The sequence below is a fragment of the Megalops cyprinoides genome, chromosome 13 (genome assembly GCF_013368585.1).
Source record: "Megalops cyprinoides isolate fMegCyp1 chromosome 13, fMegCyp1.pri, whole genome shotgun sequence".
Taxonomy (NCBI): domain Eukaryota; kingdom Metazoa; phylum Chordata; class Actinopteri; order Elopiformes; family Megalopidae; genus Megalops; species Megalops cyprinoides.
In genome coordinates, this window is record NC_050595.1 from 28,013,616 (window position 1) to 28,026,064 (window position 12,449).

The following is a 12,449-nucleotide window of genomic DNA, read 5'->3' on the forward strand; positions in this document are numbered from 1 at the left end:
TTAATTTGAAAAATCCTAATTATCATGATTTATTGTTGTTATTATTATTATTATTATTTTACATTTTATTAGAACTGTGTTATTTTATTTTTATACTTTATAATTTATAATTTTATCTTCCTTTTTTCCATCATTTCATGTTAAATATAATTTAATTTTAAATTGTTATGGTTGCATTTATTATGTAGATATACACATATATTCTCCCTGTGTAATATTCTGTGCTGTCTACATTTTTTACGTATTTTTATTTATTATTTTTAAAGAGCTTTGTGATATATTTGAAATAAGATATTATTATTCTTAAGAATTATTCTATTCCTTATAATTTATTTAAATCTAAAACTATATACAACATAAGACCCTGACAGCTTTTGCACAGTAACTGCATGGCCCTTTACACAGTTACTCCCCTGTCTGGGAAGGCACTTGGGGATGGGGGGTTTGGGGTGGTGGGGGTTAGGGGTCCCTCTGTGTCTCCGTGGAATCCTTGTCCTCTTCTCCCTCGCTATTGGTCACCGCCGATCAGCAGGGTGGCTGCAACAGACATCAGCACAGCCGTGCTGCCTGTGAAGCTCGTCCAGCACAGAACCATACAGCGCGTGATACCGCCATTGCCGATAGGTGAGCTCCTACCTGTAGACGTAGAAGAGCAGGTACGCGCTCTTCTCCCTCAGCTGCAGCACGTTCTCCTGGGAGGACCTCCTGACCGTGCGGTCATCGAACGTCAGCCAGCTGTCTCCATCCGCGCTGTCACTGACGTAATGACCTGCACAGTTACAGACTTGTGAGTCCATGTGAATCCTTATCTGCCTATGCCTTCCTTATTGTTGATATTATTTTGTCATTACACTGGTATTAGTGCATGTGTGCCTTTGAATATGTGTGTGGATGTATCTGTATGTGTCTTACCGCAAGTCGTGCTCTGGCCAAGGTGGGACAGGATGCTCTTAACCGTGTAACGATGGTCCTGAGGAGCAGAGCAAAACAGCTACAATCAGAAAGGGTACAGTTACACCCTCCCTTTCTTTTCTTCCCCACTCTTTCAATCCCTTTACTCTCCACTCCCTCTCTCCCTTCCTCTCGTTCTCTCTCTCCCTTCCTCTCTTTCTCATTCTCCCTTCCTCTCTTTCTCTCTCCCTCTCCATCTCCTCACCTGAGCTCCTGTTTTCTCTCCCTGTCCCATACGGCCCTGATCGTGTACTGCTTCAGGGTAAAGCACAAAACATGATAATCAGGACTCATCTCTTCACTTTGACTCACTTTTCACTTTTCCACTAGTCAGCTGTCCTGTCATGTTCTGAACATGACCTGCTTGATGCTCATTGACTATGCTATTTGTCTCACTGGTTGGTGTCTTTCACCTGTTTTTCACAAAAATGCTGGAACTGAAAGACTTGTCATTACCTGGAGGAGGGGCAGAGCCCTTCAAGCTGAGCTCAATGGCCAGCTTTATCTGCTCCTCCTCGCTAAGGCCGTCTAGAGGTCCAATGCTGTCACTATAGAGAAAGAGGCAGACAATCAGTCACATAGGGAGGAAAGAGGGGTTCTCCTCAGTTAGTACTGTAATTGTAGGCATGTGAATATTTGTGAGAATGTGGGTGAAAGGTAAAATTCATTTCACTGTGTGTGTGTGTGTGTGTGTGTGTGTGTGTGTGTGTGTGTGTGTGTGTGAGCTGTTAAGCAAAGGCTCACCCTGCTGTTCTGTCCACCTCATGTGGAGCCTCGATATTCTGCACACAGTGCAGATTTAGGGCAAGCTCCTGGGGGATCTGCGTTCTGTTTTCCAGCTTTGTTAAGTTCCAGCTGCTGTCCATGCTGAAACGTTTGAGCTGTATCACCAGTACGCTGTGCAGAAACAGAAAGATGAGCCGTACTCTCATGCTCTCCATGTGGATTTCCTTGTGAGTCAGAGGCTGGATCTTTTAGACACGCTGAAAGTGAGGGGATGAGGTGGTGCTTACCGAGGGAGGGACAAGAGCTTCACACTGACAGAGGCCTGCTGCCCAGGACACCTCTCACATCTGCACTCCACCTGCGTCGGCTTTAGGACACAAATGACAGCACAACATCAGCACTTTGCTCAGAGGGAGTGGCCAGTGTAGAATGAACAAGTGAACGATGGTGCTAGCGTACTGTGCATGTGTGGAAGGGGGGGGGGGGGGGGCTGACCTTGAAATAGTGTCTTAGGCTGTCCAGGAGTGTGCCCTGGGGCACAATGTCCAGGGACAGGTGGCTATAGACTTCTGTCCTGAACACCTGTGCCCCACACCTGACGGAGAAAGAGAGAGAACCACGGTGAAACATACATTATCACTTACAAAGCAAATACTGATACTGTTTTACCTTACACAATGACATCAACTGAACGAGCCCACAGCTCAGAGGTGAGAGGGCTGCTTACCTACAGCAGGTTCTTGTAACCTGCAAGCGGAAATCAAAATTTGATTCCACAGGGCAGGCATGGGCATCCAGGGCACCTCTCCTCTTCAAGGACTCCCACTCTTCTTTCAGTTGGGACAGGAGCACACTTAAAAATTCGTGTGCATCCTGCAGGCAAAGAAATATAGATGCCATGAGGGATTGAGCACACGTTAGGCGGGCAGCAGTGAACTCAGATTCATAGTTTGTGCGTGAGTGCATGTGAGCGTGTGTCTCATCTCCAACCTGCTGCTCGTCCCCACTGAAATCTCCAAAGCCGTTCGCCACAGCCATCTTGAAGGTCCTCAGCAGTTCTGCCTTGTGGTGCATATTACCACTGGCCCGTGCCGAGTGCACATCTGAAAGTGACCTGCAGGGGGAGATAGAGGGGCAGCAGAAGTCAGATCTCCACCCACACACACACCACAAAACAACCTTTTTCTATGAGTGGAAGCTGGCCAGATATGGCTATGAAGGTTAGCCTGGGTCACTGGTGCAGTACCGGGATGGAATGTACCACATAAATCTGAGTAAGAGAAATGTCGAGGGCACCTTTAGAGTGACAAAATAATGCAACTTTTGTAGCATTCTCAAACTTTGTGTTTTCACGTGTTAGTTTGCCAGCTAAGATGAAAAAAATAGTTGCTGCTATGAATATTTTAATTTCATACTATTTTGAATTAATATCAAGACTGATATCTCCATACTTGAAAAGGTGGCTCCCAAGCTCCGGCCTCCAGACACCTGGCCTCCTGATCTCATTGATGAAATGGTGGAGGCCGAACAGACACTGCAGCGTTGCATTCATGTAGCAAGTGTTGCCGATGTTTGGCAACCTGTAGCAGAAAAGAAGACATGGATTTTAGTTTTCACTTCTTGAGTACTTTAGACTTCCATCTTAGGGCAGAGTGGTCTTTATCTCTTTAACTTCCACTGACATAGTCCGCTCACTGATTTCATCAAAACCTGAAGTGAATTTTGCCAAATGGGGACAAAATTCAACACTCTGAAACAAGAGTTGGAGGGTAAAGACATGAAATAGCTGGGACTTACAGTTACTATACTGCACATCAAATTCAAACTCAAACAATAAATAACCGGTAGTATTACGATTTCTCACACAACGCCTAAAGCCGTGAAAGAGATCTTCACATTCTTACCCCAACTGAGTGTCGTCCCTTCGACACCTGTTCCAGGCCTGGCCTCCGATAGTGTCTGGACGGTGCAGGGAACCAGATGTGCCGTTGTTAGAACTTGCTGGGACGTTTGGAGACTTTGGTGTCCTTTCTCCAGGGACGTCCCAGATGGATTCCCCAACGATGGCTGTTGCTGATCTGTAACAGGGCAAAATCTCATTTTGAGTGATGGCCACAACGGAACTAGTTTGCCTCTCTGTGTGCTCTTCAATTCTGATTACTGATAAGGTTCAATTTTCAGATGAAAGTGTTACTAAGGATTACTACCTACAGCAGTACAATTTAGATAACATGTACTGTGAAAAAAAATAACCAATTACCTTTCCTTCGGTGCTGACTTCAGCATGTTGATGGTGAGAGTGGGAGATGGGGACACAGAGGGAGAGGGTTTTTGTGCCCAAGCGTTGTGGGCTTTGGGCTGCAGGGAGGGAGATGGTTTTGGGGGAACGGGTGTCGATGTATTAGAGGGCAGCTGGGTGGGGGTGGGTTTTGGGGGGAGGGGAGAAGGTTTAGGCCATTCGTTGGGGGTGGGTTTAGGGGGGAGGGGAGAGATTTTAGGCCATTGGGTGGGGGTGGGATTAGGGGGGAGGGCAGAAGGTTTAGGCCATTGGTTGGTGGTGGGTTTAGGGGGTAGGGGAGAAGGTTTAGGCCATTGAGTGGGGGTGGGATTAGGGGGGAGGGGGGAATGTTTAGGCCATTGGTTGGAGGTGGGATTAGGGCGGAAGGGAGCGGGTTTAGGCGCCTGGGTTAGGGTGGGTTTAGTGGGGAGGGGAGAGGATTTAGGCGACTGGATGGGGATTGCTTTAGGGGGGAGGGGAGAGGGTTTAGGCTGCTGGGTGGGGGTTGATTTAGGGGGGAGGGGAGAGGATTTAGGTGGCTGGGTGGAGGTGGGTTTAGGCTGCTGGGTGGGGGTGGGATTAGGGGGGGAGGGGAGAGGGTTTAGGCTGCTGCATGGGGGTTGATTTGGGGGGGAGGGGAGAGGGTTTAGGAGGCTGGCTTGGGGTGGGTTTAGGGGGGAGGGGAGAGGATTTAGGCAGCTGGGTGGGGGTTGATTTAGGGGGGAGGGGAGAGGATTTAGGTGGCTGGGTGGGGGTGGGTTTAGGCTGCTGCATGGGGGTTGTTTTAGGTGGGAGGGGAGAGGGTTTAGGAGGCTGGCTTGGGGTGGGTTTAGAGGGGAGGGGAGAGGATTTAGGCAGCTGGGTGGGGGAGGGTTTAGGTGGGAGGGGAGAAGGAGGTTGGTCAGGGGAAGGTTTAGGCTGCTCTGCCTGAAATGCCTTCCCTTTCTTGCCCTTTTTCTGCCTCTTTTTTTTGCCTTTTTTCTCTGCTGTGTCAGGCAGGCGTTCAGAGGCCTGGCGGGGCTCGGGAGAGGGCTCAGAGCAGGGCTTGGATGAGGGCTCAGAGCAGGGCTTGGATGAGGGCTCAGAGCAGGGCTTGGGTGAGGGTACAGAGGAGGGCTTGGGAGAGGATACAGGTAAGGGCTCAGGGGAGGGTTCAGAGGGTACAGGTGAGGTAAGGAGTACAGGTGGTGAGGTGGGAGAGGGTGGAGGGACCATGGAGGGGGAGGGAGAGGGAGGGGACAGCGAGGGAGAAAGGGTGAGAGAGGGAGAAGGGGATGGAGGAGAGGTCTGACAGGAATTTGATTTTTTCCTTTTTGACCTCTTCTTCCTCTTGTTTTCCTTGCCGTCTTTGGCTTGAGCCTCAGAGGCAGAGGAAAGGGAGGAGGAGGGTGTCTGGGTGAGGGAATCAGAAGAGTTCGAGGACAGGGAGGGGGAGGGATCTGAAGCAAGGGGAGGAGTGGGACTGGACACAGGGAGGGCAGAGGGAGAGGGTGTGGGGCAGAGAGAAGGAATGGGAGAGGTAGGAGGTTCGGGAATGGGAGAGGTAGCAGGCTCAGGAATGGGAGAGGTAGGAGGCTCAGGAATCTGAGAGGTAGGAGGCTCAAGAATGGGACAGGTAGGAGGCTCAGATATCGAGGTGGAAGAGGTTGGAGGGATTGTGGAGGAGGAGGGAGAGGGAGGGGGCAGCCATGGAGTAAGGGTGAGAGAGGGAGAGCGGGATGGAAGAGAGGACAGCTTTGCTTTTGACCTCTTCTTCCTCTTACTCTCCTTTCCATCTTTGCCTCGAACTTCAGAGGCAGAGAAAAGGGAGCGGGCAAGGGACAGGGAGGGGGAGGGATTAGAAGTGATGGGAGAAGAGGGTCCGGTCATGAGGAAGACGGAGATGGAGGAGGGAGAAATAGGGCAGAGAGACAGAGGGGATGAAATGGTCAAGGAGGGAGAGGATTTGGAGGAGGGGGAAGGAAGGAGGAGAGGGAGGTTGGGGAGGATATGAGGAACAGGGTGGGAGAAGATGCGGGCAACAGAGAAGCGCACATAGGGCACACAAGCGGGGAGGGTGCAGAGAACGTGGAAAGACAGCGTGCAAAGGGCACGCCGGGACAGGGTACAAAACACACGAAAAGACAGAGTACAAACGACACGGCGGGACAGGGGATACCGCACATGGGAGAAAGAAACAAGGACTCGAATTGAACTGTGGGTGAAACGGGGACAAGGGAGGGTGAGGGTGTAGGGGACAGGGAGGGAAAGGGTGTTGGCAGGAACGAGGGGGAGGGCGTAGGGCACAGGGTGGGGAAGGGTACAGCGAACAGCAGCCAAGTTACTCGCATGGGCCGGGAAGGGTTTAGGAAGGGCGAATGGTGTAGGGTACAGGGAGGTGCTGAGGGCAAGGGCCAGGGACAGAGATGCCACTGGAGTTGAGGATGGGAATGGTGCGCAGCCTTCAGTCATTAGGGTGCCTGTCATTTGGTTGGATACGCTCTGGTCCGCAGTCTCATTCGCAGGTGATGAACAAAGTGCTGTTTCCACGGAGGGAATTGCCACGGAGATCGTAGGAGGAAGGAGAGTGTAGCTCTCCATTGCTGGTGTGCCTTTCCTCAGTTCAGACATCCCATGGTTTGCAGTCTCATTTTGTGGTGGGGAAGAAGTTGCAGTGATGGAGGAGGTATTTGTCTCCGAGGTGCAGGCTGGAATGGGAGTGCAGCTTTCCATCGACGGTGAGTCAGATACAAGGTTTGCATTCTCCTCTACTGCTGGTGGAGACGCAGAGCCGTCCTTGGTCTTGGATGTCTTTTTTCTCCACCATTTCAGCTTCCATTTCTTCTTCCTTTTCTTTGTTTTTTCCTTTTCCTGCACCTCATCATCATCTGAATGCTGCTCCTAAAGTTTCAGAAAGCACACATGCCTTTATAGTTCTTTATAATCTGTTAAGCAATCAGTAAAAACCCAACAAGGATGATCAAATAGGGTTCAGCAATATCGTTCAACAAAACATATGTTTTGATATTATTAGATATTAAATTCATGTCAATTCAGACTATCAGAAATATTGAATATGGTTTCAGATACTCCAAAAATGAGCTCCACGCTCCTCTGCTTTAGCTGCGGACTGCTCCGAGCCCCCACAGGTAGCTAGGTAAGCTCTCTAATTTTCTTGACAACCAGGTGTATAATAAAAACAAACATGATGGCAAACTGCCTGTTAAATGGGCAGATGTAGCCTACCTTTTACACATTTTTAAGTGTATTAAAATAGCCTACAACTTTTGAACATCATTTGCAAATTGCATCTTTTTGGTAAATAATAAATACATTCTTTTTTTCAGAAATGGTGATTGCAGTTGGGATTATTTTAATGACTATAAAGACTACAGATCTAGAAAATATAGATGAGAAAAATCATTATTTATGGCTTAAAGGGTACAGAAATATGTGTTCTGAGACACCTGGATTTTATTCCCATAATTCATGTTGTGTAAGGTATGTTTAGAAGCCACAACTGTTGCTAGGCCTCACAACACAAGGGATTCTATGGTTCTTTTTTGTTCTGCTTAAAAAATATTAAAATTGAATACATTCACTAATTCACTGAATCTATATTGATGTCCGAGTCATTAAGTTGGCATTGGTGGATTGCTATTTGATCGATAATCTATGTATTTGATTCACTTATCATTTTATCGACTAACCAATTGGTTAATGACATAATCTATCGATTCCTTGATTATTTGATTCCTTGATTAATTACTGCGTTAATTATTTGTTAAATGTTTTGATTTATCAATTCAACAAGTATCCCCCATCATAGAACTGCAAAATCATTCCCCATCTGTGTAAACTGCAATGACGTTTAAAATTGTCCAATATGTTAAAAAATCAATAAACCTAATCATCAATCACAATCATTTTCCATTAGAACAGACAATTCTGATTGAAAATGTAGGCTACTTGGCTACTTACCGGACAGCAGCACAAGAACAACTGCTTCAAACGCATTCTGGTAATTGATCACTTCGTAAATCGCTTTGAAAAAAGCGTCTACCAATAAATGAAAATGTAAAATGTAATGTACGATAGACTCAGATAATCTCTCTGATAGTTACGCGACAATGATTACATTTGAGTTGGCAGCAGATAAATATATTACTGTGGGCTACTGTGGCGTCATACGCGACCTCACAATGCCACATAAACGTCAGTGATACTGAAATTTGTTTGGTTTAGAAGGCCCATTCGGTGTATGTAGTGTGATGTCAGACAATCGCGCACTCTCAGCTAATAAAAAATAGGCTACTTCCAATCAATAGTGTAGTGGCAGTGGCAGATATTTTACTATTGTATAGTAGATACATAGATAACTCAGATATGAATATCTGTTGTGTCGTGCCTCACGTTGTAAACGTCTGTGCACCGCCACAAAGCTTTCAGCGCTAAAACTGTAACGGTACTTAAACCGACCTGAGAGCAACTTTGTGTGCGCGCTACAGAGCTAAGGAGGGATGTGCAACTGATATAAACAATAATAGTACAATAGTACAGTAAACAGTACGACCTTACGCAAGATTTGGTTTTTATACTATGGGGGATCACATCCACCTTAAACGCTTGTCTAATTTTCCACAATAACGATTTATACAGGGTTGGGAAGCTCATTTTAGGGATTTCGTAACGATATCACGATTTGGATAGGCCGCCCTCCGCCTACAGATCGCCTACATCGATCGTTAATAACGTTGAAATTAGTTTCCGTATGTGGCTACTAACTGGCATCAAACGTAAATGTTTTCAGCGGGTGCCGTCGATAATTACGACATGTATGGAACAATAACTCAATTTACTTACCAGTAGGGTTGCCAGCTTCCTGGAATGGAAATAAGGAACGGTTGGACTGAGGAGCTCCGACTAATGTGGACCTATAACAAATATAATGGGTCTTACACCTGCATTACACTAACTGTATCTAAAGATAGGCTATAACGTAAAAATGCCCACATATTTGGTTGTGAGATGTCCTATCCATACCATACATAATCATATCAAGGAAAATGCAATGGCTTCAACCATTTACCAGACATGTATCTATAGGCCCATGTATTAAGACAAGCAAACACACAAACCTGAATTTGATCAGTTTTGTATTTTTGACCGATAGGAATACGTGTGTAATAGATTATCATTCAAGAATTTTATTTGGGCTGTGCAAAACAACAGTTTAACATATATTGTTTTCTCATTCTTCAGGATAAAACAGAACTGCATTTTAAGAAAAAACAATATATTCATAAAAACTACATTTGATGGACTCTGATAAGCTTCTTGAATCCCTCATTTTCGACAGTGCTAATGGAAAGCATATCTTTTGCAATGCAATATGCAATTGCATTTGTGATGTCTTTGTGTCTTCGTTGTTTTTTTGTTTTTTTGTTTTTTTTTGTCGTAAGGCACGGTGCTGGAAAATGCTGTTTCGATCGTTTGCTGCTGGGTAGTCGCACTGGGTACTGGCCTGGTGTTTGTCGAGAGTCCACTAACAACACTCGTTTGGGACTGTAATTTCTTACTTTCTGCGTGTTCTAACGGGTGATATTGTTCCAAATGATGAAACAGCTTTGTGGTGTTGCCTGTCTTTGATGGCACGTGTCTTCGGCTCAATTTGCAGTGCACACTGCTCTGTTCTCTGTCGGATTGTAAATAGCTAAAATATCTCCAGAGTCCAAACTACTGAAGTTGAGTGACCTTTGTTGTCGACGATGTCTTCGTCCTTCGAGCTGGTCATGGCCACTGCTTTTTCTTCGGTATCGGTCGTTTCGCTTATTTTGCTTATTCCGCTCCAACTACAAGCCTGTCAGCCACTGTCTGTCTGTAAACAATACCACGTGTTGGCCTGAATTTATACCTCTCACCGTGCAACCCTCTTGCGCAATGCATACCTCTATTCCTGCGACATGGATGGCAGTTTGTGATTCATTTCTGTGCATGCTATCTAAGCATGGAAAGTATATAGTAATGTAATGATAGATATAATTATGTCTATAATTATATCTATCATTATATCTAAAATCATTGGTATCGTTTTATCGCCCAGCCCTACTTTTGAATAAAACAGACCTGGTATTATGAAAGAATTTCAATCGTTAGCACTGTCAAGCGTATCGTGGCAACGCTGACAGCGCTTCTAGTCACGACCAATGAGAAGCGCATTCTCTGTTTGGGTAGTGGAACGTAACATGACAGACAGGCTGAGGGAGAGCAGCAGGGTTCCCTTCTGTCTCATACTAATTGTCTAACCTGTAATATTTCTCTCCCATAGATTTGCACTGAATTGACTCTGAAAAATACGGAACAAAGCGCGTCTCGTATCAGTTCAACACGGAACACGGCTTTTAGCTTCCAGTTACGGAGTGATTCTGTATTTTACGGGACGGTCGGCAATCCTAGAAACAGTAGCCCTCACAAAGAGTCGTGGCCCGGGGCTCCTCTGTGGAGCTCCAGTACAGCCAGAGCAGCTCCAACAACAACATGTACTGGTACCGTCAGCAGAACTCACCAGGCATACACTCTGAGTTTGGGAGTGATCCAGAGAGGGGAAAGAACATCACTGATAGGTTTACCAGCACCAGACCGGCACAGAGAATATCACTCTCAGTATCAGTCAGGCTGAGGAGTCAGACACAGGTCTTTATTTCTGTGCAGCTAGTCCCACAGCAGGTAAATATGTCCCTCCTCCTGTATTACAACACCATTAGAGCATTAGGCTGAAAGTCACACATGCATACTGATAAACATGTTATTTGGCAATCTTTTTTAATCCTGTGGTTGTGTTATACCTGTGTACGTACATGCTGTTACATATCTGACTGGTCACAATGTTTACCATGAGAAATTCTGAAAGCACAAAACAGGTTCAAATTCATTTATTCTGTAAAGAAAGAACCCCATACAGTCAGAGCAACTTTAATTAGTTTCTGGAACCCATGAATTTTATAACTCACTGATCAATTCAGTCACTTGAGTAGTGAGTAGTGAGTATTAGTATTGTAGTATTAGTATTGTCTCAAATCAGATGTGAGTAGACCTATGATGAGGGATGCAAACACTTTTGTGCAACTAATCTGTATTGATTTCTCCTCAGCTTTTAACTGCATCCAGCCTCATATTTTAGCAGAAAGGTTAGCGAGCATTCATAACATTGATCCTGATCTGATATGTTAGTTGATGGATTTTCTAACTGGAAGGACGCAATGTGTGAAGGTTTATGGTGTTTTATCAGACGTTCTTCTCTCCTCCACCGGATCGCCCCAGGAGTGCGTCCTGTCACCTCTTTTATTTGTGCTATACGTAATCGAGTGCCAAAGCCAATATGTGAGGCGCCATATCATTGTTCGCCAATGATCGTGTCTCTCCTCAGCAGTAATGACCCTGATCATGGCCCGGTAGTGGCAGATTTCACAGACTGGTGCAAGTCATCCTTCTTAGACATTAATGTGTCTAAAACTAAAGAGATGACAATATATTTTAGGAAAGATGCTACGGTCACCTCTCCAGTAGTGATCAATGGCATACTGTTGAGTTTGTGCAGCATTATAAATATCTTAGCACTGAAATTGATGAAAAAATGACCTCTCAGTGTCAGGTGGATGCTGTGTGTAGAAAAGCCCATCAGCATATGAATTTTTATTGTAAACTTCGAAGCTTTAATGTTGTCAATACTTTTAAGACAATGTTTTATTGTTGTTTTATTGAATCTGTCTTCACATTCCCCTTTGTCAGCCGGTACGGGTCACTTAATCTCAAAAATAGAAACAGATTGCAGGCTATCGTCAAAGTGTGCAGCAAAATAGCAGGTACGACCCTGAATGAGTTAACTAATCTGTACAAGGTCAGGACTTTGAAGAAGGCCCAGTCAATCCTAGCTGACCCTAGCCAACCCTTGTTCAAGGAGTTCTGCTTGCTTCTGTCTGGCCGCAGATACAAATTGCCAACATGCAGGACAAACAGATTTAAGAACTCATTTGTCCCAGCCACCACTGGCCTTCTAAATAACTGAATGTGATTTTTAGGTTGTTGTAATCATCCTTTACCCAGTGGGGTTTTTATGGTATTTTTATGTTGTTTTTTACTTTTGCATTTATTGTTTATTTATTTATTATTGTTCGTCTGTTGATGTGTGGATACTGCTGGCTGTACAACAAATTGCCCCTCGGGGATAATAAAGATATCCTTGGTCCTTAATCCTTATGAGTCTGTAGTGTGAGTTCCTATTTCACTCTCCTCCCACAAATGACTCCTGAATTCACATTTCTTACTATAAAAGATTAATGACATAAGATGCACGCAATCATGGTCATTTATGTACTGTTGCTTAGTCAACTGTAATCTCAGAGGTCCAATGTTCAATTTTCTGATATTTTTAAACACATTTGATGTATAATTGCATTTCAGATGTACTTATTGTTAACATCAGTTGTTATATATGACAACAACGGCAAAAACAAAA

General features: G+C 45.1%; 1 protein-coding gene across 1 annotated transcript; it reads right to left on the bottom strand.

Moving 5' to 3' along the window:
• Positions 1 to 632: 632 nt before the first annotated feature.
• LOC118787716 (ubiquitin carboxyl-terminal hydrolase 37-like) lies at positions 633 to 3,963 on the bottom strand. The gene is made up of 12 exons (XM_036543350.1): positions 3,938 to 3,963; positions 3,582 to 3,755; positions 3,129 to 3,257; positions 2,668 to 2,791; positions 2,405 to 2,550; positions 2,173 to 2,272; positions 1,965 to 2,044; positions 1,696 to 1,848; positions 1,408 to 1,499; positions 1,157 to 1,206; positions 913 to 970; positions 633 to 769 (listed from the first exon to the last, which is right to left on the bottom strand). Exons 1-12 carry the CDS (start codon positions 3,961 to 3,963, stop codon positions 633 to 635), a joined length of 1,269 nt encoding a protein of 422 aa, XP_036399243.1.
• Between the last annotated feature and the right edge of the window lie 8,486 nt (positions 3,964 to 12,449).